Here is a 26,906-nt window from a genome sequence, read left to right as displayed (position 1 = left end):
CCTCTCTGCTCCTATGATGCTGCTTGGCCTGCTGTGTTCATCCAGCCCTGCACCTTGTTGTCTCACAGCTGGGTACTAAGTTATATCCTCTACTCTCCTCCACCAATTATTCTAGCAAACTTAGAGGTTTGGAATAATTAAAATCAAATTTAATTCTTCCATTCGCAGGAGATCAGAATATGCAAGAGCTAGATAAAGATATTTTTCACAGTCTTCTCAATGGGCTGTTATGAAAGACACAGGAATGTCTACAGATTGGAGAAAGGGAGATAACGCATTTTTTTTAGTGCAAATAGAAGGATAGGAATGAATAATAAAAGCCAAACAAATGAATAAGCTGAAATGGATTTTCACAGCTGAAAAATTACTGCAGCACATTATGAAAGACAGAATAAGTCAAAACTTTGAAAAATCTAAACCAATCAAATGAAATTAGCCTTGCTCTGTGAAAGGCAGAAAGTATTTTATAGTTAAATAATGTAGGAATTTATTGATAACATTCACTAAGATATCAAATGGATGAGGATGGATGTGACATTTCATGGCTTTCACAGCAACTTTGTCGTGTATAATGCCGTCAACTGGAGAAAAACTCCTAAGACAGAAGTGATAGTGAAGGGGTGGTTCAAAGACCTAACTTTTGGAAGATTCTCAAAAGCAGGGACTGAAAAAAGAGAATCAAGTAAAGTGGGTGATGTTCTACAGAAGAACGCTAAAACTGCATCACCAGTGGTAGATGAGAGGAAGGCAAGACATACTGAAAAGCAGTCAGAACTCATGGAGTGTATGGAAAGGGATTGGAGAGGACATAAGACAGGAGGAGGAATCTATATTTGAAGTATAAGGATTTTAAATTCACTGCACTAAGACTCAGTCTTATTAATGAAGATGATGATGATGAGGGGTCAAAACATTAACAGTGCTGTACTGTGATTGTGTTGTCGATCCCAAATGTGAGACTAAGTGAGAAGCTTCTATCTGGCCAGATCTACTACCAAAAGAAGTAAAGAACCTTATTTCATAGAAAGGTGGAAAATGGGACTAAGGGATAAGTCACTCAGCCCATCAGCCTGCTCCACCCTTCAGTACGATCATGGCTAATTTTCTTTCTCAACACCATATGCATACTCTTCCCCATACCCTTAATGTCTTTAATGTCTTTAATCTCCCTGTTTATTTTGTCCTTTTAAAACAGTGCTTCATTGGTTTCTTAATAAATAATCATTTCTTAGTAAATAATTAAATATGTGTACATATTTATTTTATAAATATAAACAAACATACTACACACAGACACCTATACATACATAACTAAATGTACGTCCGCTGCCCTTGCCAGTCTTGGCTCTCTCAGCCTGGGTTGTCACCAATGCTTCCTGCAGTGAGGCAGAGGGAGCGTTTGAGTGTCATAGATGTAGATGGAAGGGTGTTTAATGGTGATACAGGAGCAGCAGAAATGGTGAGGTGTCCCCAGTGAGTGTGTAGGAAGAACAGAGGGCAGTAAAGGTTAGTAGTTTGTGAGAATGAAGCGAGTGAGAGTTGTTAAGTGGACACGATGCATGCAGTAGTGAGAGTTGGAGCACATGAGCCTTGGTGAGAAGTGTGTGCAGTGGCAGAGTGAGAGAGAGTGCTGCCCTATGAGTATAGATTAGCAGAAAGAAGAAGCATTGATGGATTGCCGTTTAACCCAGGACATGGCACTGACCCAGCCCTATCTGTGGGCAGGTCGGATGAGTCTGGTGGCATAGCCTCCTTTGGCCATATGTCACAAAAAGGATAGTGCTCCTCTCCATGACCCCAACCACAAGCACCTCCAGGTTTCCACCCACAAGGCAGGGAGCTAGCTTGCCTTTTTGGGCCATTCCCTCAGTAATAATTGTCGAACACCAGAACGTAAGGAGCAATTTGTGGTTTGCAGCATCTAAAGTGCTGGGGTTTAAACATTGTACCAGCAGCATAATAACTGCAAGGTCTGGCAGTGGCAATTATTTCTGCCTCTTTTTGCTGCCTGGTTCCATGAAGGAGTCCTGTTGTATAATTAATGAGGTGAGAAAAGGAAGATTGAATGAGAAATGACATTCTGAGTCACAGAGGACCAGAAGCCAAGAAACTCACTGTTCAAAACAATTAAACTACAAATGGGAAAATTTAGCTGAGTATGTGTAAAGAACTACTTATGTCCTCTTAAATAGTGCTTTGCTTGGTTCCAACAGCATTGTAAAATCATGCAGTTTTCGAGCCAAAATGGTTTAGTGTGTGTTTGTCACGATCCTAGGTTCGGAAGAAGAGTAAGGCCTGCAGAGCTGGATTATGTGAGGGAGATGAAATGATCGCAATCAACGGTGAACCTTGTTCAGAATTAACCCATTCAGAAGCCATGCAGTTGATTGACGGGACCAGTGAAAATCTACAAATCCTGATTAAAAGGTAGGGCTATTTACACTGAAAACCAAAACATTTATTTATTTATTAGCACTTCTATTGTGTACATTTTACAATAATAGAACTCAACATTGAAGTAAACAATTTAGTCAATCATTAACTCACTAAAGCATCTAGTTTATGTGGAATGCTGTTATTGAGGTGTCCTCAACTTAATCAAATTCTTTCCATACTACAGATGTTACAGTTGAAACTGGACAGCTCATGTGGTTGAAGGTTATACTTCCAAGTTGAAAATAATGGCCATGAAATTCAGTTTAATTATAATGCTAGATGCTTACCCATATTTCCCAGGAGCATGATGCACCAACAGCCAACATCTGTGCACCATTCTGCAAAGATATGTGTACATGCAGATGTGATGAATGACTTTGATTTGATGCTATAGTGTTATCACACACCCAGCCAGCTGATGTAACATCAGGGTCCCAAATTTTGGGAATAAATGTCCAGTAGAGACTACATTTTTCTGGTCAACAAAATAGAAGTGTGAAGCTGCAATTTGGGTCCTGCAGACACATACACCTTGGTTGCAAGGCAAGTAATTTTTGGAACTTTTTCTATTGCAACGTGGCTGGAAGTACTTGCGATTTTTTTTTGGTGATCATTTAATGAGTTTTGCATTTGCCAGAGAATGCTGCTTGATGCTAACATAGATTAGGTTACCTGTATATAAAAACTCTGTACTGAATACGGAGTCAGCATTGGCAGGGCCTCTCGATCTGCAGCTGGACAGGGAGATAAAGGAGGCTGAGGAAAGTTCAAGATCTGTACCATTCTCTCTGCCAACTTGGAGTCAGATGCCTCTATGCTCATTAACAGTGACAGGAAGCTATCTGACAGGCCAAAGTCAGCATCTTGGCATGCATTCAATGTTCTCCTACATGCCCAAAAAGGTCCAGAGTTAAATCTTTTATAGAGTTCATAGAGTGCATTTAGAACAGTTTCTTGGAACAACATGTTCTGAAACCAAACAGTGAATCTGTTTTAGACTAAGCAGTGTGTAATTAAACCAGACTCATTAATTGCCTCATCATAAAGCATCTTCTTCGTAATGTTATGCCTCACTGGGGCAGCATAATGGAAATCAAGCCTCACTATTTCCGGACTCATCACAACAGCTACATTTTATAGAAGTATGCCTTATTCTTTAATTTCCCTGCTTTCCAGATCCAGATTGACAGAAAGCATAGACCAAGTTTTTATACTTAATACAAATTACTATTCATTACAAGTAAATTGACGCTAGAGGTAATCAAATTGGCATATAAGTCTACTAGTTAAAAATCTAACCCCCTTTAAACTCCCGCTCTTACATTCCCACAGAGGCAGACACAGACAGGAAAACAAACATGGATGCTATAGATGGAGGGAAAACTTGGAAAGCAGTTCAGTGGTCTCTGTTCATAGGATCTGCTGAGATGGCTCTTGTGCTATTAAGAAAGATGTTTCTCAGTCTTCCTTCAGTGGATAGTTTCACTGGTTTGCAGGAGGCATAGGGTGGCTGACTCAAACTTCAAAGGTCTCTGATTTGTTAATTTAAAGGCACAGCTTTCAACTGCTGAAAGAAAAATAACTGGTTTTCTTCAGGCTTAAAATGACATTCACTGCAGAAAACAGTGAGCTGGTAGAGATCAAATAACTTCTTCCCATCTTGCACATAGCCCCAAGGTATTCAGCTATCTAAGGATTAATCACACAGTTGTTGGCAGGTAGAAGGCCTTTGTTATTGATAGCAAGAACTGCAGATACTGGAGTCAGAGATAACACAGTGTGAAGCTGGAGAAACACAGCAGGCCAGGCAGCATCATAGGAGCAGGTAAGTTGACGTTTCGTGTCAGGTGCCTTCTTCAGAAAAGGGGGTGGGTGAAGGGAGCTGGGAAATGAATAGAGAGAGGAGGGGTGGGGCTGGGGAATGTAGGTGGAATGGTGATAGGTCGCCAACCATTTTAACTCCCCCTCCCACTCCCTGGGTGACATGTCCATCCCAGGCCTCTGCCAGTGTCACAATGACACCACCCACAAACTTGGAGGAGCAACACCTCATATTCCACTTTGGGAGTCTACAGCCTAATGGCCTAAACATGGAATTCACCAGTTTTAAAATCTCCTCAACCCTGGCTTCATCCCATGTCCAACACTCACCTGAATCATCCCCGCCTCTTTGACCTGACACAACCTGTCCATCTTCTCTCCCACCTATCCGCCCCACCCATCCCACTGACCAATCCCCACCACTCCCTACCTGCACTCACCCATCACCATCCCACCTACCTTCCCTGTCCCCACCCTTCCTCTATCTATTTATTTCCCAGCTCCCTTCCTCTTCCCCATTTCTGAAGAAGGGTCCTGACACGAAACGTCAACTTTCCTGCTCCTATGATGCTGCCTGATCTGCTGTGTTTCTCCAGCTTCACACTGTGTTGTCTTTGTTATTGATAACTGGTCACTTCTTCACAGATCTATCAGCTGCATGTTGTTGGTTGAATATCCATTTGTACATATTGGCTTCAGTTCATCTGTACCCTCTTCTACTACTACCTAATCCAGCAGCTGTATAAACCATGCTTGCAACAAATTTCAGATTGCTTGCTTTTAAAATCTGCAGTAATCCTTTAACAATCTTTGGTTTTTAAAACAGGTCTTTCCAATGTCAGTCCATAATAAAAAATACAAAAGAATAAAATTATGCTGTCTTTACTGTAAGAGTGATCATAACATAATGGAATTTTACATTTGGGTTGAGGATGAGAAATGTGAGTTTGAAACTAAAATTATAAACCTAAATGAAGGGCATTACAGATGATGAAGAGAGAGTTGGCTAAAGTGGAACAGGAAAATAGATTAAAAGGTTAAATGATAGAGAGGGGGTGGCAGACATTTAAGTGGATAGTTCTTAACTATTAAAGACATATTGCATTTGAGAAAAAAAGAACAACAGATGGATGCACCAAGCACTAAGTTAATAATAAGTTAAGTAAGGAAGCTAAGGATAATATTTAATTGATGGTACACTAGAGATTGGGACAATATGAAACTAGTAAAAGATGACAAGAGAAAGAGAGACAGAAAGTGAAAAATGAGAGAAAACTAGCAAGCAATATTTGAAAAGATAGTAAAAGCTTCTACAAGTACTTAAGAAGGAAATAAATGGCTACAGTGTATTATCCTTAACGGGTGTGCTATGAGAATTCATTATCAGAAATAGGTGAAAGGCAGACACTTTGAAGAAACCTCTTGTATCTGTTTCACAGTATAAGGAATAAAAAGCACTCCCAAAATATTGGGAAATTAAGAGGCATTTGGGAGGAATGTAAAGCAATCATGGCATCACGATTGTGGTAAAATATGGACTATTAGTTGTAAAATTCCATCATCTGATTTTAATAATAGACTTTCATTGACTGTAATGGTTTTAAGAGGGAAAAACATTGTTAAACTAAATGGAGAGTACAGAAAACAATCTGAACCAAAATGAACCCATTACCAAAAAAGACTGAAACCAATCAGGTGTCATATGTCCTGTTTTTAATTTACAGCTGTGAGGTAAGTTTCACATATTAGAGATGGATTTTGAGCAGAAGACCTGGATGAAGCTCTCGCTTAGGAGGGACAAAGCAAGTACTGACGACACAAATTTGAGACATATCTGAATGCTGAGATCTCAAAGACACCTGTGATATTCACAGCTGTTATTGTTCCAGGGCATCACTATCAATCATGGTTTCAGGTTGACATCTTACACCTTCAGGACACCCAAAGGGCTTTAGACAGTATCTTCTTTGATCTTTTTTTGTACTGGACATAATGCCCTTTTAAACTTTGGACTTTTGTTTGAGTGTGTGTGTCTGATGTCTCATCTTTATTATTTTAATCAGAGTTGGTAACTAACAAAATTTCTCCTTCTTTCACTCAAAAAATCCTGTAATTGTTTCCTTGATGTTTCTGGTGCACTAGTTAACTACAGTTTAATCAGAGTGAGGCATGGCTGTGTGCTAAAAATATCATTAAATTTTTGTTGCGACTAACTGCAGAAATTGGAAAAAAGAGGAGCTGATTCAGCCCTCTTCACCTGGTCATAACATGGTCACTAGAGAAAATATATTGGGTGAACTGAAGTGACTAAAGTCTGATAAGTCCCCTGGACACAATGATCTGCATTCTAAGGTCTTAAAAGAAGTGGCTGCAGAGATAGTGAGGTATTGGTTATGATCTACCAAAATTCCCTAGATTCTGCAAACATACCTGTCATTTGGAAGTTGTAAAAGTAACAATCAATTCAAGAAAGGAGGGAGACAAGAAAGCAGACAGTTATGATCCAGTTGGGTTAACATCTCTCATTGAGAAAATGCTCAAGTCTAAATATGAAGGAAGGATAGGAAAATGGAGCTAAAAATAATTAATACTTAAAAGTACTTGGTAGAGAGGTTACTATACTTTATTTGCAGAGTCTGAAAGCAGGAAGATTTACGTGAGTTAAATGGTATTGGGTGGAAGACAAAAAGGTCAAGGTCATAACATCAGCAGCTTACACACCATGGCAGGTTTCAAGACTACTCTGTGCTCGGAATTGAGAAGGAGCCTAAAGCAGGAACACACTACCATTCTCAATATCTGCAGTGTCACTGATGCCACAGCTCTCATGAATGCACACGAGATGCTGGTGTCCTAGTCCATCTCCAGTATGTTCTGCTTGCCTCTATTGATGCACCACCTTGTCCTGCAACAGAGAGAAGAGGGAAGAATATCACTTCTTCTGATGGATGGTGTTTGGGAAATAGCCAGGTGAATTTCTGGAGGCATGTGGAAGCAGTGAGAAGTGGGTATGAGACTGGGAGCATTTGTAGGTTGGATATCTAGTTATAAGATATGACTCCTGCATATCAGGTACTGCCAGTAGATCAGTGATGAGATATGATACATTGAGCTTTGTGAGAGGTTGGTGGTGTGAGGAATAGGAGATCACATGTTACTTTGAGTACTTATACAATGTCTGTAGACCTTTTGTGGCCGTGCTAACCAGTCAATGGTCCCAGACTCTGGGAGTTGACCATCCATGCTACCTGCTCCCTCACCTCTCCATTCTGAGCTTGGTCCTCTGGGTCTCTAGCATTCCACTGGGACCATGACATTTCTTGTCTTGCTCACCTACAACAGTAATGCCTCCACTGCCAAATCCATTACTATGGGTCCCTTTGCCCAGATATTAACTTTCCAAATGTTTGTATTTCCACAATTCTTTGTGCAGTTTCCCTTTAAGATACATTTGCCCTTTAAAGGTACGTGTGGATTGTGGAATATGCTTATAAACAGTGCACCTGGTTATTTTCAAAGTTCACCAACAACATTCAGGAGTAGCTCTGGAGACATATTAGCCATAATCATGCATGTGTTGTCCAGTTTGATTGCAATGGGCACGGGTAAGTTAGGAATTGTGACCCTCATAGCTGAAAAAAAAGTTCTTTCAATTCCTCACATCATGAACAAAATCATTCCTTTGCTGCATTGTGAAAGCTGTTTTACTTCACATCCAGGCCACTAGGTGGAGAACCATGTGGAAACAAGATATTCCGACTCATAGGGACAAGAAAGAAATGGCATCATTCAACTCATGTGATTCAAATTACATTAGTTGGCAGCCTTTGGTAAAGTTGCATTACAGCAGTGGAATAATTTGTAGGCCAGGTCATCTCACTCTCTGAGCTGGGGAGACCATGTGAGTTGGCCATGATTGACAGTAGAAAATTGAGGGTGGAGGGAAATAACATCGATGAAAACACTGATGTTACAGATTCTAAAAGGAGCTGAGCTTTTATGCTTGTCAAAATAATAGGTGTCAAGATTAGGAAAGTGAATATTTAACATTTCTCACACTTCTCCTGGGCATCAAATACTTCTGAGTAAGTTGTAGCATGAATTGGAAGAAAATTAAAGCCCCACCTATTTTGCTCCAAAAGTACACCCCAAGGTGACTTTTCTATTCTTAAACAGTATCTCTTTTTGGAGCTTTCCACTGTCGCAATCTCATCCAATGAAAATACAGATTGGAATACTTGACGGGGGAAGTCAATGCATATTGTTTGCAGTGTCCCTGACTTTTTCGTTAATGTAGGCAGCTAGGAATCAGGCATGTTGCTTCCTTATCGAATTCTTCATGTCAGGACTGTCATTAAACATTTATTCTGAACATTGTCAATAATATTGAGGTCAAGAGAATAAAGACTTCTTACTTGATTATTTTCACAGGTAATTGTTAATTTTCACTCTTACATTCGGCCACTAGAATTGCACAGCAATAATTAATAATTTAAATCATAATTGAATACCTTGTTAAGATACATTTAGAGTCTGAATTATAATTTATTCTTCTTTCTTCAAATCTGGCAATAACAAGTTTCAATGAATTCCCAATTGTAGGTGTGTATAACATCTCTGAGAGAATGTTATGAAAAAACTGACTTTCAAAACATAACAAAATAATAATAAAAAGATGATAAATTTGCTAAAAAGTACTTTTCCACAATGAATTTGCAAAAACATTTGCTGCTGTAGAAATTTAACTTCTTAAAAGAACAAGTTGCCCTACTAATTGTGCTAATACCATAGAATTCCTGTTCACTAACACAGTAAGGTTTAACCTATAATTCATTATAAATGTATGTGTCACTTCACAGGCATTTGTTATTGCTTATGTATTAACATTATCAAAATTCCTTCAAAGGTTAATGTAATAATTGTGGAAGTTATAGATTTGACTTTTCAACATCCCTGTTTACAATTTAATTGAGTTGCCTTTTGGTTCCAGTCTCTTTAATGTTTAATTAACTTTGGTTTGGCTCACTATGAAGAGGCTGTAAATCTGAATTGTGTTTCACAGAGCAATTTTCATAGAATCTCTATAGTGTTGGAAGCAGTCTATTTGGCCAATTGAGTTCACACTGGCCTCTCAACAGCATCCCACCCAGACCTCATAATCCTACGTTTCCCATGGCTAATCCATCGAGTCTGCACATCCGTCAATACTATGGGCAATTTAGCACGACCAATCCACCTCACCTGCACATCTTTGGACTGTGGGAGGAAACCAGAGCACATGGAGGAAATCTGTGCTGACATGGGGACAATGTGCAAACTTCACACAGACAATTACCCAAGGGTGGATTTGAACCCAAGTCTCTGGTGTTGTGAGGCAGCAGTACTAACCACTGAGCTACCATTTTGAATACCTGACTCAGTAGTGCTTCACAGGTGCAATTTTAACCCATGGTTTCTACATCTTCTATGTATATTTAGTAAATTAAATTAGAAACCTGTTACCTGATACAGACAACTGACTGATTGGTGCACTTCCTTTCTGTGTCACCAGTCTAAATACAATCTCTTATCATTGCATGACAAGCTGTAGCCTCAGCACGCAAATCAGAAATGTATGCAAGAGAGATTTAGCACTCATAGCTTTCCACACATTTTTACATTTCTCAAGTATATCAAGATTATAAAATATTAAAATTCTGACTAGATTTTGATTTAAATCATGGTGCAACCTTGGAGTATGAGACATTAAACTAATCATTCAAACAAAGTCTCTGCTGCTACTGAGGTATTACCTTTGAGCAGTATCTGTAGCACCAAATTTCAATAATTCTTCTGTCAGAACTTATGTTTTTGTTGATGCCCTTCATAGCCTTGCAAAGCTACGTACATACTCAGCAGCAGGAAAGACACAACCCCTCCCCCCACCAGCAGCTCTATTCAAAGGCATCATCAATCACTTACACGTTAGTTACTAGTTCATTTCTTCTGACTGTTGTGAGAATTCTAGACATATTCAGTGTTCACAATAAAAATGTAGGAACATGGGAGCAGAAGTAAGCCCACTTTGGCATTCTAGATCATGGTCCATCATCTACCTCAGTGTAACTTTTCTGTTTGATTCCCAGATCCTTGATATTATCAGTAAACAGAAATCTATCAATCCCTGTCTTAAACTTGCTTAATGACTGAGCTTCCACAGCTCTCTAAGGTGAGAATTCCAAAGAATCACCCGCGTGAAGTGGTTTTTCCACATTTCAGTCCTAAATGGCTTGCCTTTTATTCTGAGACTGTGTCCTCTGTTTATAGATTCACAGCGACTGAAACATTCTTTCTGTATCTAATCTTTCTTTCCCATTTATATTTCAGTAAACTTCCCTGAGATTGCCTTGCATTCCTCTAAATTTGAGAGACTATAGACTCAGTCTCCTCAATCTCTCCTCAGGGCAGCACTGTGTCTCAGTGGTAAGCACTGCTACCTCACAGCACCAGAGACCTTGGTTCGATTCTACTCTTGGGTGACTGTCCATGTGGAGTTTGCATGTTCTCCCCATGTCTGTGTGGGCTTCCTCCAGATGCTCTGGTTTCCTCCCACAGTCCAAACCTGTGCAGCTTATGTGGATAGGCCATGCTAAATTGCTCAGTGTCCAGGGATGCGCAGGCTAGGTAGACTAGCCATGGGAAATGCAGGGATAGAGTAAGTGGGGTGGGTCTGGATGGGATGCTCTTTGGAGGGTTGGCATGGACCTGCTTCCACACTGTAGGGATTCTATGACAGTGCCATCAGGAATCAACCTGTTGCATTCCCTCTATGGCAAGTATATCCTTCCTTTGGTAAGGAGACCAGAACTTTACACATTTCTTAAGGGCAGCAATCCAGGGTTCTATACAATGAAGTTTTTGCTCTTCTTGCAATAAAAGCTAACATTCTATTTGTCTTCTGAATTTCTCACTGCATCTGTATGCAAGTTTTCAGTGACTATAGACACCATCACCTTCCAATCTATCATTATTTAAGAAATAATTTATTCCTCCCACAAAACCGGATAACCTCGCACTTATCCACATCATATTCCATCTGCCATACTCTTGACCAATCCCTTAGCCTGTCTAAGTACTCATGAAGCCTTTTTGCATTACATCATAACTTGCATTCCCACCAAATTTTGTATCATCTATAAACTTAAAGTATTATAATTGGTCAGCACATCCAAATCATGGATATAGAACTGTGTGAACTGCATGGGCCCAAGTACTGATCCTTGCAGAATCCCACTGTTCACAGCCTGCCAACTTGAGAATGACCCATTTACTCCTTTTGTCTGCTTTCTGCTAGTTAAATAATCCTCAATCCATGCTAGCATATTACCTCCAATCCCATGTGCTTTAATTTTGTGTACTAACACCTTGTGTGGGCTTTATTAAAAGCCCTCTGAAAGTCCAAATACAGTACATTCATTCATTCCTTCTCCTCAACTCTGCTAGTAACAAAAAATAACTCTACAAGTGTTATAACACCAAACACTCACTTACCATCAGCTCACTAACTTTTCTTCACAACTAGAACATACACATCTGACAGGTTTCCTCCAAAGGCTGGCATTGGACCAGGACACAACCACAACAGATGGCTTTCTGGTGAATAACTCACCTCTATCGGGTTCGCCAAACATGACTTAAAATTGCAGAACTATCCCATCAGGCAATGGTTTGGTGGAAACTGAAAAATGTTTTACTGACCTCAAGGCTTCTGCACATGTCCATGATTCAAAACCATCAATGTACTACTAGACAGTCCCCTTAACATACAGCATGACTTGGAAATGAACTGTGGTTTTGCAGATCAGAACAATGAAGAGGATATAGGAGGAGGGAGAGAAGATTTCTCAGCAGGAGACTGCATTCACTCAGGTTGTTGAGGAAGCACTTCCCCTTCCTGAAGCTCAGTAAGGAATAATAGACAGAATCTTGATAATTTGAGATGAAGTGTGGAAGAGAGTAAGGTCAGGAGGTGCATCCACATTTTTTTGGGGAAGAGGGGTATCATATGTTCTTCTCAATTTATTCCATGTATCAGATGGTTAAAACTGTAGAGTTTATAGACAGCTGATCAGGATGTTCTGCCCCCTGCTGACTCCATTGAGGCATCAATTTCTAGATAAATCTGAATTCAGTAAAAGTCTGGAATTAAAAGAAGGCTTCATGGCAACCATGTAAACATTGCTGATTGTAAAAACCCATCCGTTTCAGTAATGTCCTTTAGGGAAGGAAATCTGCCACAGACACTCAGGAATGTAACTGTCTCTTATCTAGTCTCTGAAATAGCCCAACAAGCCATTCAGTTTAAGGGCAATTGGGGATGGGCAATAAATGCCGTCTTAACCAGCGACAGCCTCATCCCATTAGCTAATAAAGAAAAGGTGGCTGTGGAGATTAGCTCCTGTAATCAGCTCAAGAAAACACAGAGGCTGAATGACCTGCTGTGCTCTGCCTGGCTATATACCACTGTCTACTCAATGCACCATGCTCCTGTGACTGTGAGTTGGCATATAAATTTACCACTGCACAGGATTGCCACATACAAGATTGGGGCCAGCTATTTCCATCAGATTAATCACATTTATCACTTCATTGCAGCTATAATTTAACACTCTTTGCATCACAATTATACTGTCTCTCACACATCTTTGTGACTTCACACTTAAAACATAAAAGGAACTACAATAACTCAGCAGCTCACACACCCTCTGGTTCACTAACGTCCTTTAGGGAAAGAAACTGCCATTCTTACCTGGTCTTGACTACATGTAACACCAGACCTATAGAAATGTAGTTGACTCTTATCCTCTGGGAAATTAGGGATGGGCAATGAAAGCTAGCTAGCAATGCCCACATCCTCTGAATGAATTAAAAAAAAAACAGCTCATTGACCTTTCTTTACAACTAGGAGAATATACACATCTGACAGGTGCCCAAAAGCTTGCATGGCAGAAGGACACCATCACAAAAGACGGCAATATGACTAAGACCTCATAAGTATTTCAGGCAGAAACATCATATAATGACTTCCTGTTTTTTTTTAGTAACCGTAGCTGTTTGACAACACCTCTCATTCAAAAGCTGGTAACACCTGACTTTCCCCATACCACATTCTTCTTATGAATAATACACACAGACAATCATAGCTCCAGGGACTGACATCTCTAACTGTTTCTAATGCAGGCGAAGTACTCATGTACCAATGTCTAGTAATGTTTCTCACCTTCTATCAAAGAATGCACACAACCACTGCAAAGCTACTCAGACAGAAGGATGGTGTTAGACGTACATCATTTGGCTTCCTTTGAGCAGCAGGCACCAATCTGGCAACAGAGCAAGGGGAGTACGCCTCTGTGGAAAGGAAGATTGTATGTCTACAGCCATTTGGAGAGAAAGCTCCAATCTGGTACTCCCAGCTGCACATCAAACAATGACATCTTAAAAGAAAATCTTGGGTAAGGGTAGCAACATAGGACATTAGAAAATCTTGGTGTTTTTCTAAGCAGCCTCCAGAAAGAATTCCCAGGCCTGATCAAAAGTAAATGGAAAAACAAACCTCAGACACAACGTGCGATTCTACCAGCACCATGAAGCAGAACTCTGAGGAGGAACAGTTGGTCAGCTCAGACGATGTACTGCCAATGCCTCCTCCTCACCCTTGCACAGACTGGAGTGAAGGGCAGAGTGCTGTTCAGGGCTTGATAAAGATCAACCTAGGAGCTGAGGTTCTTTTTCTTTTGGTCCCTGCTTGGGTGTCGGGTCTGGAGACTGCAGAGAAAACCACAAAGAGTTGTGCTTGTCATGAGCTACCACCCTTAACCCAGAATTTATTAATACGTTGCTGTTTGATATGCAGCTGGCAGTAACTGCTCGGAGGATTTTTCTTTCGCTAAATGGCTATAGGTAGCTAAGCTCCCCTTCAGCACAGATACATTCCTCTCACTTTACTGCCAGATCAGCAATGGATGGAAAATGGATGTGAAGCCAAATGTCGGGCATTCACTGTCCTGCACCACTGCATCACGCCCCCACCCCGAATCCCACCACTGCCTCTCCAACAACGTCCAGTTCTGTGCACATTTTTCTCCAGCTGATGGAGAGAAACACTAAGGGACATTAGCATCAACACATGAGCAAGATGTTTGCCTTGATGTTACTCCCCAGAGCTGTAATCATCCAAGTACTCCACTGGCAGTAAGAATATGGTATGACGGATATTTGGAGTTAAAGGTTTCTAATTGAAAGATGATACAATGTTACCAAAGAGCTAGAGTTGGTGTGAATTAGTAAATAATTATGTGACAATGTGTGCCTGAGATATCTGTGAGGTGTTCATCCCGAAGCTATCCTTTGTGATAATGTCCTTGTCCCATGCAAACCTGTGGTAAAAAGCTATCAGATGTGTATGTTTCCTAGGTGTGACAAAAAGGTTAGTGACCTGATGGTGCATGAGCTGCTGAGTGTTGTAGCTCTTTACTGTTTTTAACTGTGAATTCTGGCAAATGTATGAGAGGCAGTACCACTGTATGCAAGAAGTGCTACATTGGTAACTCCAAAGAAGTGACATGTATTGATTACACATGAGGCTTCTGTTGGAGTTGACTGGCACCCAATCTCTTGTGTGTGAGAATCCTGTGCATTGTCAAGCTTACAATGCTATCTCACAGGGACATGAAGCATTGAGTAGTCAGTGGTACATACCTTGGCAGAGCACGGATGATTATGCATCCTTTTCTGGTAGGGGAGCCATCCACAGGCACTGAACAACACAGCCACCTCTGCTACTGTTAGTCGGGATGGCCTCTTTTTCCTTCCCTAGGGAAAAGATCTTCTTGGAATGCCTTCAGGTGAACTTCTAGGGAGGCTCTAAATTGTGGCACTGCTTTTTACTCAATCCCTGACATTTTTAAATTTTATTTCATATATTCATTCATGGGATGAGGGTGTTGCTGGCTTGGTCAACATGTAATACCCATCCCTAATTGTCCAGAGGGCAGTTAAGAGTCAACCACATTGCTGTGGGTCTGGAGTCACATGTAGGCCAGACCAAGTAAGGATGGCAGTTTCCTTCCCTAAAGGACATTAGTGAACCAGGTGAATTTTTCTGACAATCGACAATCGATTCATGGTCATCATTAGATTCTTATTTCCAGATTATTATTGAATTCATCTGCCATGGCAGAATTCTCCAGGACATTATCTGGGTCTCTGGATTAACTGCCAGTGATAATACCACTAGGCCTTTGCCTCCCCAACAATTTCTGGGTGGTTGAGAGTGATGAGCCTGGAAAAGTGAAGTGCTGTCTGGTGTCTCTTAAATATGTTGCTTGGAAGTTGGAACTGGGAAGGTCCTGGTAAGGGACAAACCTCCTGCTCACTTGCACATAGAACATGAAGTTTTACCCCATGCATGTATATGCAATGAACTGAGAAGAACATAACTGTGTGAGAAAGCCCAACCTGATCCGAGTGGATATAACCCCCACTTTCAGACGTCCTCTACAATTAGTTCCAAATAAACAAGATTCAGTCCAATGTGAGCAAATTATACAGGAAGAATGAGCATGTGGCTTTTGTAAGACTGTAGACTTCTCCATAATGCAGGATGCCATTGGCAGTTTTCTATTACTTAGTGGGTGCTGTTAACTGACTGTGTAATGTGGTGGAAGGGAAGGAAATTCCAGATCTTCAACATCCAGCTGGTCTATGACCATAGGCAGCAAATCCTGAAGGTGATAGATAACTCATGATGCTTTCATTCTGCTGTGATCAATTGCGCCATCTGAATTTGTGCTATTTTGCAAATCAAAGAGTTGTCTATCAGGCAACAAGGATAATCAACTGATGGTATGGCTCTCCAGTACGCATGAAACGAAAACTGTGCTGTCACACAAAGTGATAGACCACCCCCTTGGCACGCTGAAACAATATTTCCTTTCTGCAGACTGCTGTGGAGGAAGTATACGTTGTTCAGCAGAGGGGTTGCCAGATTCAGGGTGGTCTGCTGCATGTTGTGTAATCTTTTCTCTATGAGGGGACAGCCCTTGCCACCAGCTAAGCAATGAGCAGCTGAGCAAGCAGAACATGATGAGGGCAAATAGAGGGCAAGGAAGGGAGGTTGGAACTTAGACAAGCTCTTTCTGTCCTGGATCGAGTTCAGCACCATTATTTAAAACTCAAACTCCCCATTCACCACAGTCTCAGATCATACAGTGACCATCACAATATCTGCTTGGCCACAATATTATGTATGAGTCCTGATTAAAGAAGTTAGTGAGTGGTAAGAATATAGTAATGAGTAGTATCTGAGGCTGGTTATGAGGATATGGCATTTGAAAATGTATTCGCTGATTTTGACCACTTATGTCAGTTATTGAACTTCTAGTTATACTACATCCACTGCTTACTCCTGGCATTGATCTCAGAGCTATCTGTTCCCACCACTTTTTGAACTTGTGATCACACGGCCAGCAGCTGGAGAACATCTCTCCTACTTTTCATTTCTTCCACCAAGACCTTAGTGCAGTCATCTTAAAAACCTTGACCCATGCTTTCCTCTTGTCAGTGTTTCCCTGGTAGGGTTCTCTCACCCACTATTTCTAATTCTTGCTCCAGCAACAATATACCTTTCATTTAAGCAATGCAATTTAGACCCAAGTGTTGCCAGTAAGTTATGAAACTGGATCACATCCAGAGTTCTATAGCCAACAGTAAACGCAGAAATCTTTTTGAATGATCAGGCAGCATGGCGTTTGCTTTTTTGCCCCATTTCAGTGCATAGCTGCAGGTGAATCACACATTTTCACATGTTTTCAGGGGCTATCCACCATTGGATCTATTTCACAGGTGCAACAGATGGCAGTAGTAAAATAAATGTGAGAATTCTGGGCTTAACACCTTGGTGAATGAGTACAGTGGCACTGAGAATGCTTATCTCTCATTTTTGTGGGTTTTTTTTCATTCCTTTCAGGCCTATCAGTGAGAAAGCAGATCAGCCAGAATATGGAGATTATGAAGGAACAGAGGGCCAAGAAACAGTTGAAAGCACGGTACAAGGCAGTAACAGTAAAGAGTCTTGCAAGCAGGGCCTTCCTTTTGAACTTTACATCTCTGAGTCTCAGGATGAGGCTTACTATGGAGAGACGGAGAGTGACACAGATGCTTTGGGGAAGAAAGAAGAAAACCAGAGACAGAACGTCTCTAGCTTGCTTTTGAAAGAATGTAGCGCTTCTGGAGAATCCCGGCAGGACCCTAAATGGAAAGAGAAGAGAGGAGCCCAACAGACGGCCATGGTGGAACTCCAGTTGTCCTTGGCTCAAGGGAAGCTTGGTGATCCAAACACAACTGCTATTACAATCATTGGGGCGGAAAAAATCCATCCTGCAGCCAGAGAGCCAACCGTGCTGTATGAGAGTATCCAGAAAACTGAATCAGCAGCATCAGAGACTAATGGAAATGTTACAACCCGGACAGTCTCGACTACTATATCACAGCAGAGCAGGAGTGACAAAAAGGTCAAGCTAGTCGAAAGTGAGCTACAAGGAACAGAAGCGGATTCATATCAGTCTCGGGTGGAGCTGTCTTTGGATTCCTCGGACAGAGAGCACAGTGGAAGGGAAGCCTCCACGTCCGAAGTTGGTAGCGCATGTGCTGACTCGTTGGCTGAAGACGGACAGTCAAAAACACGTAGCACTCCTTCTTTCTCGGTTGGGATTTCATCAGAGGGAACAGAGCACGGATCAGAGGGGACACGCTCTGGGAAGGATTCTGCAAGAACACACAAACACCGGGCCAGGCAAGCCAGTGAGTACAACTCCTCTTGTTAATTTACACAAAAGGAAATGTTATGCTGTTAATTTTATTTCTCCTTCAGGCTTTTAACAGGTCCAAGGAGACAGCGTACTAACGTGTTACTTGTAGCATTAAATAGCAACAGATTCGAGCTAAAAGGCTGCAGACTGATGATGCTTGCAGAACTGAGTTTGACAGACACAAGCAGTTGTAATTCTGGGAGTTATCTGATCCTCTGAAATGGCAAATCTTTACTGCAGTGGAAAGCGAACTCAGAACCTTGCCTGTCTTGTGTTCGGGCGGTCAACCTTTGATACTGTAAGCATAGTAAGATTTTTACCTAAACCCATTTGGGTTGAATGCTGTTAACAGATTATTAAATGGTATTTTCAGTGTTTCCTACTGCAAGGGTACATAGATGATACAAGAACTAATTTACATTTGAATGATTCATTTACTTTGCCACTATATATTGGCCATTCAGTAAAACACCCAAAACTCATGTATTAAGCACGTGGTAATCTAGGTATATTACGCGTTTGACATTGCTTTGAATCTGGTTATTAATTATTGCATTCCTCTTGTGAGTGTTTGAGTTTAAGAATTTTGTAGACTTTGAAGTTATTCTGATTAAGATTTGGTAAATTATTCAGGTTTCTGTGCAATGGTTAAACAATTAATGGCTGATGATCACTAATTATTTGCAACTTGATCTGTGGTTCTGCTTGGAAATTCAAGGGATCTAAGTATTATATGGGTTACTGAAACAATAGAATCATTTTAATTGAATTCATTCACAGCAAATGAATGCACAGGTCATCCAATTTCAATGCTTGCCAAATATTATAATTTCTCTACTGTACAAAATCAATTTAAAGTACCTTTACAACTGAATTATTTCAAGTATGAATGCTAAATTCTAAATACAACTATATTGTTGCGGAACATTTTAAAAGCAAGTGCTTCCCTTATAAATGTTTCCTTTAAATACAAATGGGAACACTTAATTATATGTGTTCTACCATATCATGGTAGCTTATATAGTTGATAATTAATACCAATATGTTTGAGTCAACTGTGCTTATTTGTATAAGTAACTCTGTAAAGTCACTCCTATATGTGTAGTTATCTATTTTCTGTGCTTTAAAAATAAATACTTTTATGCAGGCCATAATGTTTAAAATATAGAATTTAAAACATTATATGAATTTACACAATATAAATCTATTGACAGTTTAGAAAGATTTAAATGTTTATTCCTAGTCAAACATTATTGCACCCACAAGAAAAAAGTTCAAATATGTATACAAATGCATAAAGTACTTAATTTCCATTTTAAATTTATAGCTAATATTTTTATTGCATTTCTGTAAAATCTTTTAAAGTAAGTGCATTTTTTAAATGGTGTGGTATCATTTGAAAACACAGTTTTTAATTCAAGGGAAGAACCAATATTCATCTTGATGATTATACTGAAACATTTGATATGAATTCATCTTAAATAAGTAGATTATCATCTAGAAATTGTTTGTTTCACTTACAATTTTAATTTTACAATAATGATATTGAATATAAGAACTACTTCCATATTGTGTGCATTTTTAAAAATCTTGAGTTTGGTATGCTCCCTACAGAAATTCGACGGAGTGAGAGCCTGTCAGAAAAACAGGTTAAAGAAGCCAAGTCTAAGTGTAAAAGCATTGCCTTGCTCCTGACAGCAACTCCTACCCCCAGCTCCAAGGGGGCGTTAATGTTTAAGAAGCGTCGCCAGAGGGCAAAAAAGTACACTTTAGTCAGCTACGGCACTGGGGAGTTTGATCCCGACGACGATCAAGAGGACTCCATAGAATTCACTCTGGTACCAACCAGTGATTCAGATCTTGACGAGGATTTTTGTGCTGATGTCAACTCAGCTCAGGTTGTGACGTTTGATTGGGACACAGGTTTAGTGGAAGTTGAAAAGAAAGAGAAGACAGAGGACGAAATGCAGAGATTGCCAGATAGCAAGGGCAAAGGTGCCTTGTTGTTTGCCAAGAGGAGACAAAGGATTGATCAGTACACAGCTGAGCAAGAGGAAATGAGGAGAACAGGAGTGAATGAAACTGCCTCCACTCACACTGTAAAAACAGAAAATCATTTCCAAACAACAAAAAGCGGCTTGTATGATTCATCAAACATAATACAAAATCATGCCGCTGAAAATTACATTGATGTAAGTAAGTTACATGGAACTGAAAATGTCTATGGAGGGAGGGGGAGATCTGAAATGATGATCCAGGACTTGAAGTCTGCTGAAACTAGTAGAGCGGGTGCGACGAACAGAACAGCGACGCCATTCCCTGGCGTGCAAAATCGAACTGCAGCTCCCTTCTCTCCTACAAGAAATGTGGCAAGTTCCTTGTCAAGTTTCCCTCCCCCTCCACCTTATTCTTCCATCAGTCCACCACCCGACAATATCCATCGCGTTGCATCTCCTCCTTTGGCCGCCGTGACTCAACCAGCCAAATGGTCACCAACGGGAATTGCAGGAGAGCAGATAGCCTCCAGAGATGAGAGAATCTGTGTACCTGCAATAAAAACTGGCATTTTACAAGATGCAAGAAAACGGAACACTACAAAACCCATGTTTACATTCGTTGACCGTCCTAAGGTAGCTCCAAATCCAGAACTCCTGTCAATGGTCAAAGGTAAGACAGACCAACGTAGAGGAGTAGATCAGCCTGGTGGAGGTTTTGAGTCAGGACCTGAAGAAGATTACCTTAGTTTAGGCGCAGAAGCATCAAATTTTTTACAGATACCAGCAGTAAAGCAGAAGAAACCACCTCCAGTTGCACCAAAGCCATCTGTTAAGAGCCCTCCTACTGGGCCAGACCCAACATTACCTCCGTTATCACCTACAGAAGTCACCAGTGCTCAAGCTCCAGTCCATTCTTCTAAGAGTGCTAAGCAGATGCCTGTAAAATTGCATTCAGTTCAACCAGTTAATACACGGTACCAGTCCCAAGGTGCTGCCAACCAGTTTGTATCTTCAACTGGACCCCGATCAGTAACATCAACACATTCATATCCTTCAAAAACACCACCCACAACTCCCATAGCAAATTCTGCACCAGCTGGAGGTATGGGTCCAGCCTATGAGATGCCAGCTTTGAAAGGTAAAGGAGCGCAGTTATTTGCAAGGAGACAATCTCGCATGGAGAAATATGTAGTAGATTCATCAACAGTCAAAGCCAGACAAGCACGGTCATCATCCCCCACCCCTTCCATGCCAGCATCTTGGAAGTATTCATCCAATATAAGAGCACCTCCCCCTTTGGCTTACAATCCTATTCATTCTCCATCTTATCCTCCTGGCATTTTGAAAGCACAAGCACAATCTGCATCTTCATCTAAGTCAAATAAAGGTGCCAAAGGTAAAGGCACTAAAAAACCTCTCAATGCTTTGGATGTCATGAAGCACCAACCATATCAGCTTAATTCATCTTTGTTCACTTTTTCATCCACTCCTGATGCTAAGACACCTCTATCCACAAGCTCATCACTTTCTAAGCAGTCCATAAAATCTGATCCTGTTCCACTTCAACCAGTTAATGCTACATATCCTGTTTCTAAGAGTGTCTCATCTGTGTCAACAGGACCGTCTTTCAATCAAGCCAGTACAGCTTCTGCTGATGAGGAGTATGTCTGTTCTTCTGGAAAGAATGCCCTTGTACCCCCAAGTTATGCATCATATCCAAAGCATGAATCAAGTGCTCTGTCAGTTGCCATGGCACCAAGACCAAAGTTTTCAGCAAAGAAAGTGGGCGTCACAGCACAGGTGTGGAAACCCTCTACCATTGTGGAATAATATAATTAATGAAAGACAGCAATAATTTCCCCTTGTGTTATTTATAATTAATTTTGCTATGATGTAGAACTGGAGTTAGTAGCAGTTTTAAAAGAACACTATTTTCTACACTTCTCTTCAGTAGATCTTTTAATAACCTTTGTTGAAATTTCTACTGTTTAGGGAGTCTGAACAGTCAGCCACTTAAAATGTACCTCCTCTCTTTCAAATAGAGCATAAGTCATCTCTACTCACCTTTTTTTAAAAAAAATACTTGGAAGTGAAGAGGTGAGTAGAAAAATACTAATAATTCCAGCAGTATATTGCCTTGAAAAATATGACATAAGAGATGTATGATTGTATTAAGTTTCCTCACAGTAGGTCTTGGGTAAATCTGTGCTGCCCCAATGAAAATATTCAGGTCCTCAGCAACTCAAGAGAAAGGATAACTAGAGAAGAATGTATAAAAGTTATAAAGTACTTTAACTGCAATCCAATGGAAAATGTGAATCAATTTTGATGCAGGAACTTTTTACTTTCGATACGTTGTTGAACTTATGAGTAATGGTTCCCTTGTTCATCAGGGAAACAAAAAGAAATCTGGCAAAGAAGGCATTGTTTGATGATGTGATATAAGTACAAGGCTTCTGTCTTCTGTCTCCTCAAACACGGGCTCCCGCTGCAACAGCAGGAAACTGCTAGACAAATACCAAAGTCGATATAAATCAGAGAGCCAGAAAACCAATTTCAGATGCAATTATTGCTGAGTATATGCACAGTGTGTAATGATTCAACACATTCTGCCTGATATAAACCTGAAGGTTAGGATAACATATAAAGTATGTCTTACCACTAACTAGGATGTTTTAAAACATTAGTTGTGGGTAAGTGGGTAGCATTGTTACCTCACAGTCACAAGAGAAACTTGAGCCACAAAAAACCTACACTAATGCTACTGAGCAAGAGTAGCACTGAACGAGTGCTGCAGTGTGGGAGGTGTCTTTTTCAAACAAAATATTAAACTGAGGCCCTATTTTCAATCTGAAGTCAATTTCAGAGATCGCTTGATTTCATAGAAGAGCAGGGGAATTACACTGGGACGCTGGCTAATATTTATCCATCAATAACCACCACTAAAATAGGTCAACACAGTGCGGAGCTGGAGAAACACAGCAGGCCAGGCAGCATCAGAGGAGCAGGAAAGCTGACGTTTCGGGTCGCAACCTTTCTTCAGAAATGAGAGGGGGGAAGGGGGCTCTGAAATAAATAGAGAGGGGGGCGCAGTGATAGCAGGTAGATAGTGGAGCGGATAGATGCGAGAGAAGACATTCAGGTCAAGGAGGCGGGGATGAAGCTAGTAAAGGTGAGTGTAGGTATGTAGGGGTGGGGATTGGTCAGTGAGGTGGGAGGAGCGGATAGGTGGGAGGAAAGATGGACAGGTTAATGAGGTGGGGATGAAAGGGTGGGCTGGTCTTGGGTTGAGGTCGGGGGTGGGGAGATTTTGAAGCTCGTAAAGTCCACATTGAGACCATTCTACTCCGCCCTATCAGACATTAAAAACCACAGTCTCCCGAACCTGCAAAGGACCTCTTCTGTTTTTCATTCTTCGCAGGTTCCACAACCTCAACTTACGATTCTACTCCGCCCTATCGGACATTAAAAACCGCAAGCAGTTCCTACTGTCTTTGACTAAAATAGGTTACTTATTCCTTGCCACTGCTGTTGGTGGGAACTTCCTCTGTGCACGTTTGGCTGTTGTGCTTTCTAGATTACAACAGTGACTGCAATTCAGAAGTTCTTCGTTGGCTGTCAAGTGTTTTGTGATGCCCTGAGATTGTGAAAGATACCATGCAAATGAAGTCTTTACTAGTTTAATTAACTCAGTTCACATTTTCTGTTCTAAGACATTTTTGTGGTTTTAATATGTTTTACTACTATCTTTTATTTGTTGTATTTTAGCTGTTTTCACTTCTGCCTGTACAACTTTCAAAAAAAGGTTACAGTATCATTCAACTAAAAAGTAACACAAATTTTGTTCTATCCTTCCTTCTGCTAAGGAAAGGCATTACACATTTTGGCTTTGAGTCCATGAAAATGTACAAATTTAATTAGTTACACAGACTTTTCTTGCTGATGGATGTTACTGATAGCATCATTACTTCTGGCTGTTGTTATTTTCTCATTATAATTTCTTCCTGTCATGTACTTGCTGTATTCTTCTTCACTGTACTATTAAAGTCCCTATTTTGAGTTTACATACTTATTTACTTTCAGCTCTATTTCTTTCCCTTTGTGAAATAAGCTTCAGTTTTATGCGGCAACAGAGTCACAGGAAGCAAATATGCAATAGCAGCAAGTGCCAGCTCAACGTTATGATCTCCAAACAGAATTTTATAAATAAGTCCAAGGCTGGTGTGAAGGCTGCAATAGGAATTGTAAATTGGCAAAGTCTTTGCCTGCTGCAGCACATCCTATTGGTCTGACAGCATGCTCCCCTAATAGTGAATTGGCAGCATAGCCAGATAATGATAGTAGGTGACAGCTGGGTCCTGTCAAAGTCAGTCAAAAAATTGTGCTGCGTGACTTGTAACAACAGATATCTGTGCATAGAGAAGTAAAAAGACAAGGAATCACTTAAAAGTGACTAAAACAAATCACAAAAAGAAGAGTAATTATCACGTTTCATCTTAGTAAGGTATTCAATAAAAAAAAGATCATTATATATTTGTATTATTTGACAATCTAGAAATTATATGATTTTAGATCAACTATTTAATGTACTATTTATTAAGTATTTCAGGGAGTCTATCACAGCACTTCCATTTGCTGTGATTTCCTTGCATTAAAATATAGACAGAAAAACGGCATGATTTTCTCATATAAACTTTTTAGGAAGACTGCAGATCATTGGGAATAATTTTCCCTTTTGCTTTTAAAAGTAATGCATTGAATGTATTATTTTAGATTACTTTTCTAAGTGAATTAAGCAGTATGATTGATATGACATTAGTACACAGTACAGAAACAATAGGTTGTGTTTATATTCAAACACAAGATATCCTGTTGCTGTCTACTAACCTATTTTCATTTGCTAAGAACAGTGTGAGATATATTTTACTGAGGCTGAAATGTTGATTTACTAAGTGTCAGGGCAAAAGACAGTTATCCATACATGTGGGATGATTAATATGATTTCAATGAAGAACAATTTTTGTTCTTCCTATGCTGAAATCTGGGGCTGATAAGATTAAATCTAAATTGAACACGTTAAAATGTACAAATTGAAGTCTATCCCTCACTTTTTTTTTAAATGGTATACTTTATGAAAGAAGAATAGTTATATTCCTTTGTATTCACACCATCTTCTCACCTATCCCTGCTCTTCAGACAGAATAAGGGCCAGAAAGGCTGCATGTTTGGTCTTTGGCCTTTACTGAGTTAGAAAGCACTGCCAGCTGCAGTAAAAGCAGAACACACCAAAATAGCCTGTGCTGACAGTACCTGATGGATTTTGCTCTCGATGGGATCAAGATCTCCTTCCCATGTCCATATACCTTTGTGAAGGAATATAATTGACAAGAAATTGAGCAGGAAAAGAATTACTACAATTAATGATAGTGATTTGACAAAGAATTTCTTTCTAAGTAATTACCAGTCTTCACATCTATGTTCATGCATTTGCCTTCTATATATTTTGCTTTATGATTTAAAAGTAACATGAAATGTACATAGTTATTATATCTGAAATGTACATCCAAATGAATTTCCTGGCATCGTTAGAAAACGCGCAGATCTTGGTGATTTGTGAAGTGATTTCTCAGGACAGTGCTTTCAGATAACCTGCCCAGGAACAATTGATCAATTTGTCCAGTATAGCTTTATGGATTAATTTCTAGGTCTTGTGATTCTACTTCATTTTCTTATTTCATTTCTTACTTGTTTTACTTTTTGCTTTCTATTCTGTATCTTGGAGTGTAGTTATGAGTTATATTCTAAATTATCTGATGTCTGTTTCCTTCCACTGAACATGCCTGTGCCTATTCATGATAAATAAGACAGAATATTGTGAGTCTTAAACAGATCTGAAACACATATTCAATCATGAGGCATTACTTGTTTGCTGCTGTGACATTCATCCAATGAATAACATGAACTCTATAATAAAAACCAAAAGAACTGCGGATGCTGTAAATCAGGAACAAAAACAAAGTTGCTGGAAAAGCTCAGCAGGTCTAGCAGCATCTGTGGAGGAGAAAACAGAGTTAATGTTTCGGGTCCGGTGAGAAGGGTCACCGGACCCGAAACGTTAACTCTGTTTTCTCCTCCACAGATGCTACTATGAACTCTATAATACCTGGATTATACTGAAACTGGAGGCATTCACAAGGCACATTAAATTGAATGTCTCAATATTTTGAGGGTTATAATGTTATGTTTACATTAGTTTCAGGTATTTTCCAATGGCGAAACCATTTATGGATTTTCATCTTAAATTTAAACCAACGGAAATAGGTGAAACAAGGTAACTCTATCTTACAACATAGCTTTCGAAATGTGAGCCTAACCATTGGAATACATCTTCTGAAATGGTCTTGTTTCCACAAAATTTAATTGAGACAATTAGTCACTGGGGGGTAATTCAGACATTATGTGATTGTATGAAATTGGGGATTTTATAGCTCTTTTAGTTAATTCATACAGTCATAGAGTCGGAGTCATACAGCACAGAAACAGACCCCTTGGTCCAACCAGTCCATACCAAACATAATTCCAAACTAAACTAGTCCCACCTGCCTGCTCCTGGCCTGTATCCCATTCATGTACTTATCTGAATGTCCTTTAAATGTTGTAATTGTACCCGCATCCACCACTTCCTCAGGAAGTTCATTCCACACGCGAACCACTCTGTGTAAAAAATTTGCCTCTTATGTCTTTTTTTAAATCTCTCTCCTCTCACCTTAAAATTGTTCCCCCTAGTCTTGAAATCCCCCATCCT

The 26,906-nt window shown here is 40.0% G+C and overlaps 1 protein-coding gene across 4 annotated transcripts in view; it reads left to right on the top strand.

The window, feature by feature from the left end:
* The window catches only part of LOC109921103 (synaptopodin-2), a 112,109-nt gene that overhangs the window by 48,080 nt on the left and 37,123 nt on the right, over positions 1 to 26,906 (top strand). Inside the window, exons 2-5 of one of the 4 annotated variants that reach the window (XM_048595361.1) lie at positions 2,276 to 2,427; positions 17,264 to 18,096; positions 19,719 to 20,771; positions 21,720 to 21,901. In XM_048595361.1, coding sequence (XP_048451318.1) covers positions 2,276 to 2,427; positions 17,264 to 18,096; positions 19,719 to 20,771; positions 21,720 to 21,901 — 2,220 coding nt within the window. Of the gene's footprint in view, positions 1 to 2,275; positions 2,428 to 17,263; positions 18,097 to 19,718; positions 21,902 to 26,906 lie in introns of all 4 variants that reach the window. The other 3 variants (XM_048595352.1, XM_048595344.1, XM_048595339.1) reach the window with 3 other exon arrangements.

This window comes from Rhincodon typus, chromosome 1, assembly GCF_021869965.1.
Source record: "Rhincodon typus isolate 14 chromosome 1, sRhiTyp1.1, whole genome shotgun sequence".
NCBI classification, from domain to species: Eukaryota; Metazoa; Chordata; class Chondrichthyes; order Orectolobiformes; family Rhincodontidae; genus Rhincodon; species Rhincodon typus.
Note: the sequence above shows the minus strand (reverse complement) of the source record. Positions and strands in the feature narration are given on the sequence as shown.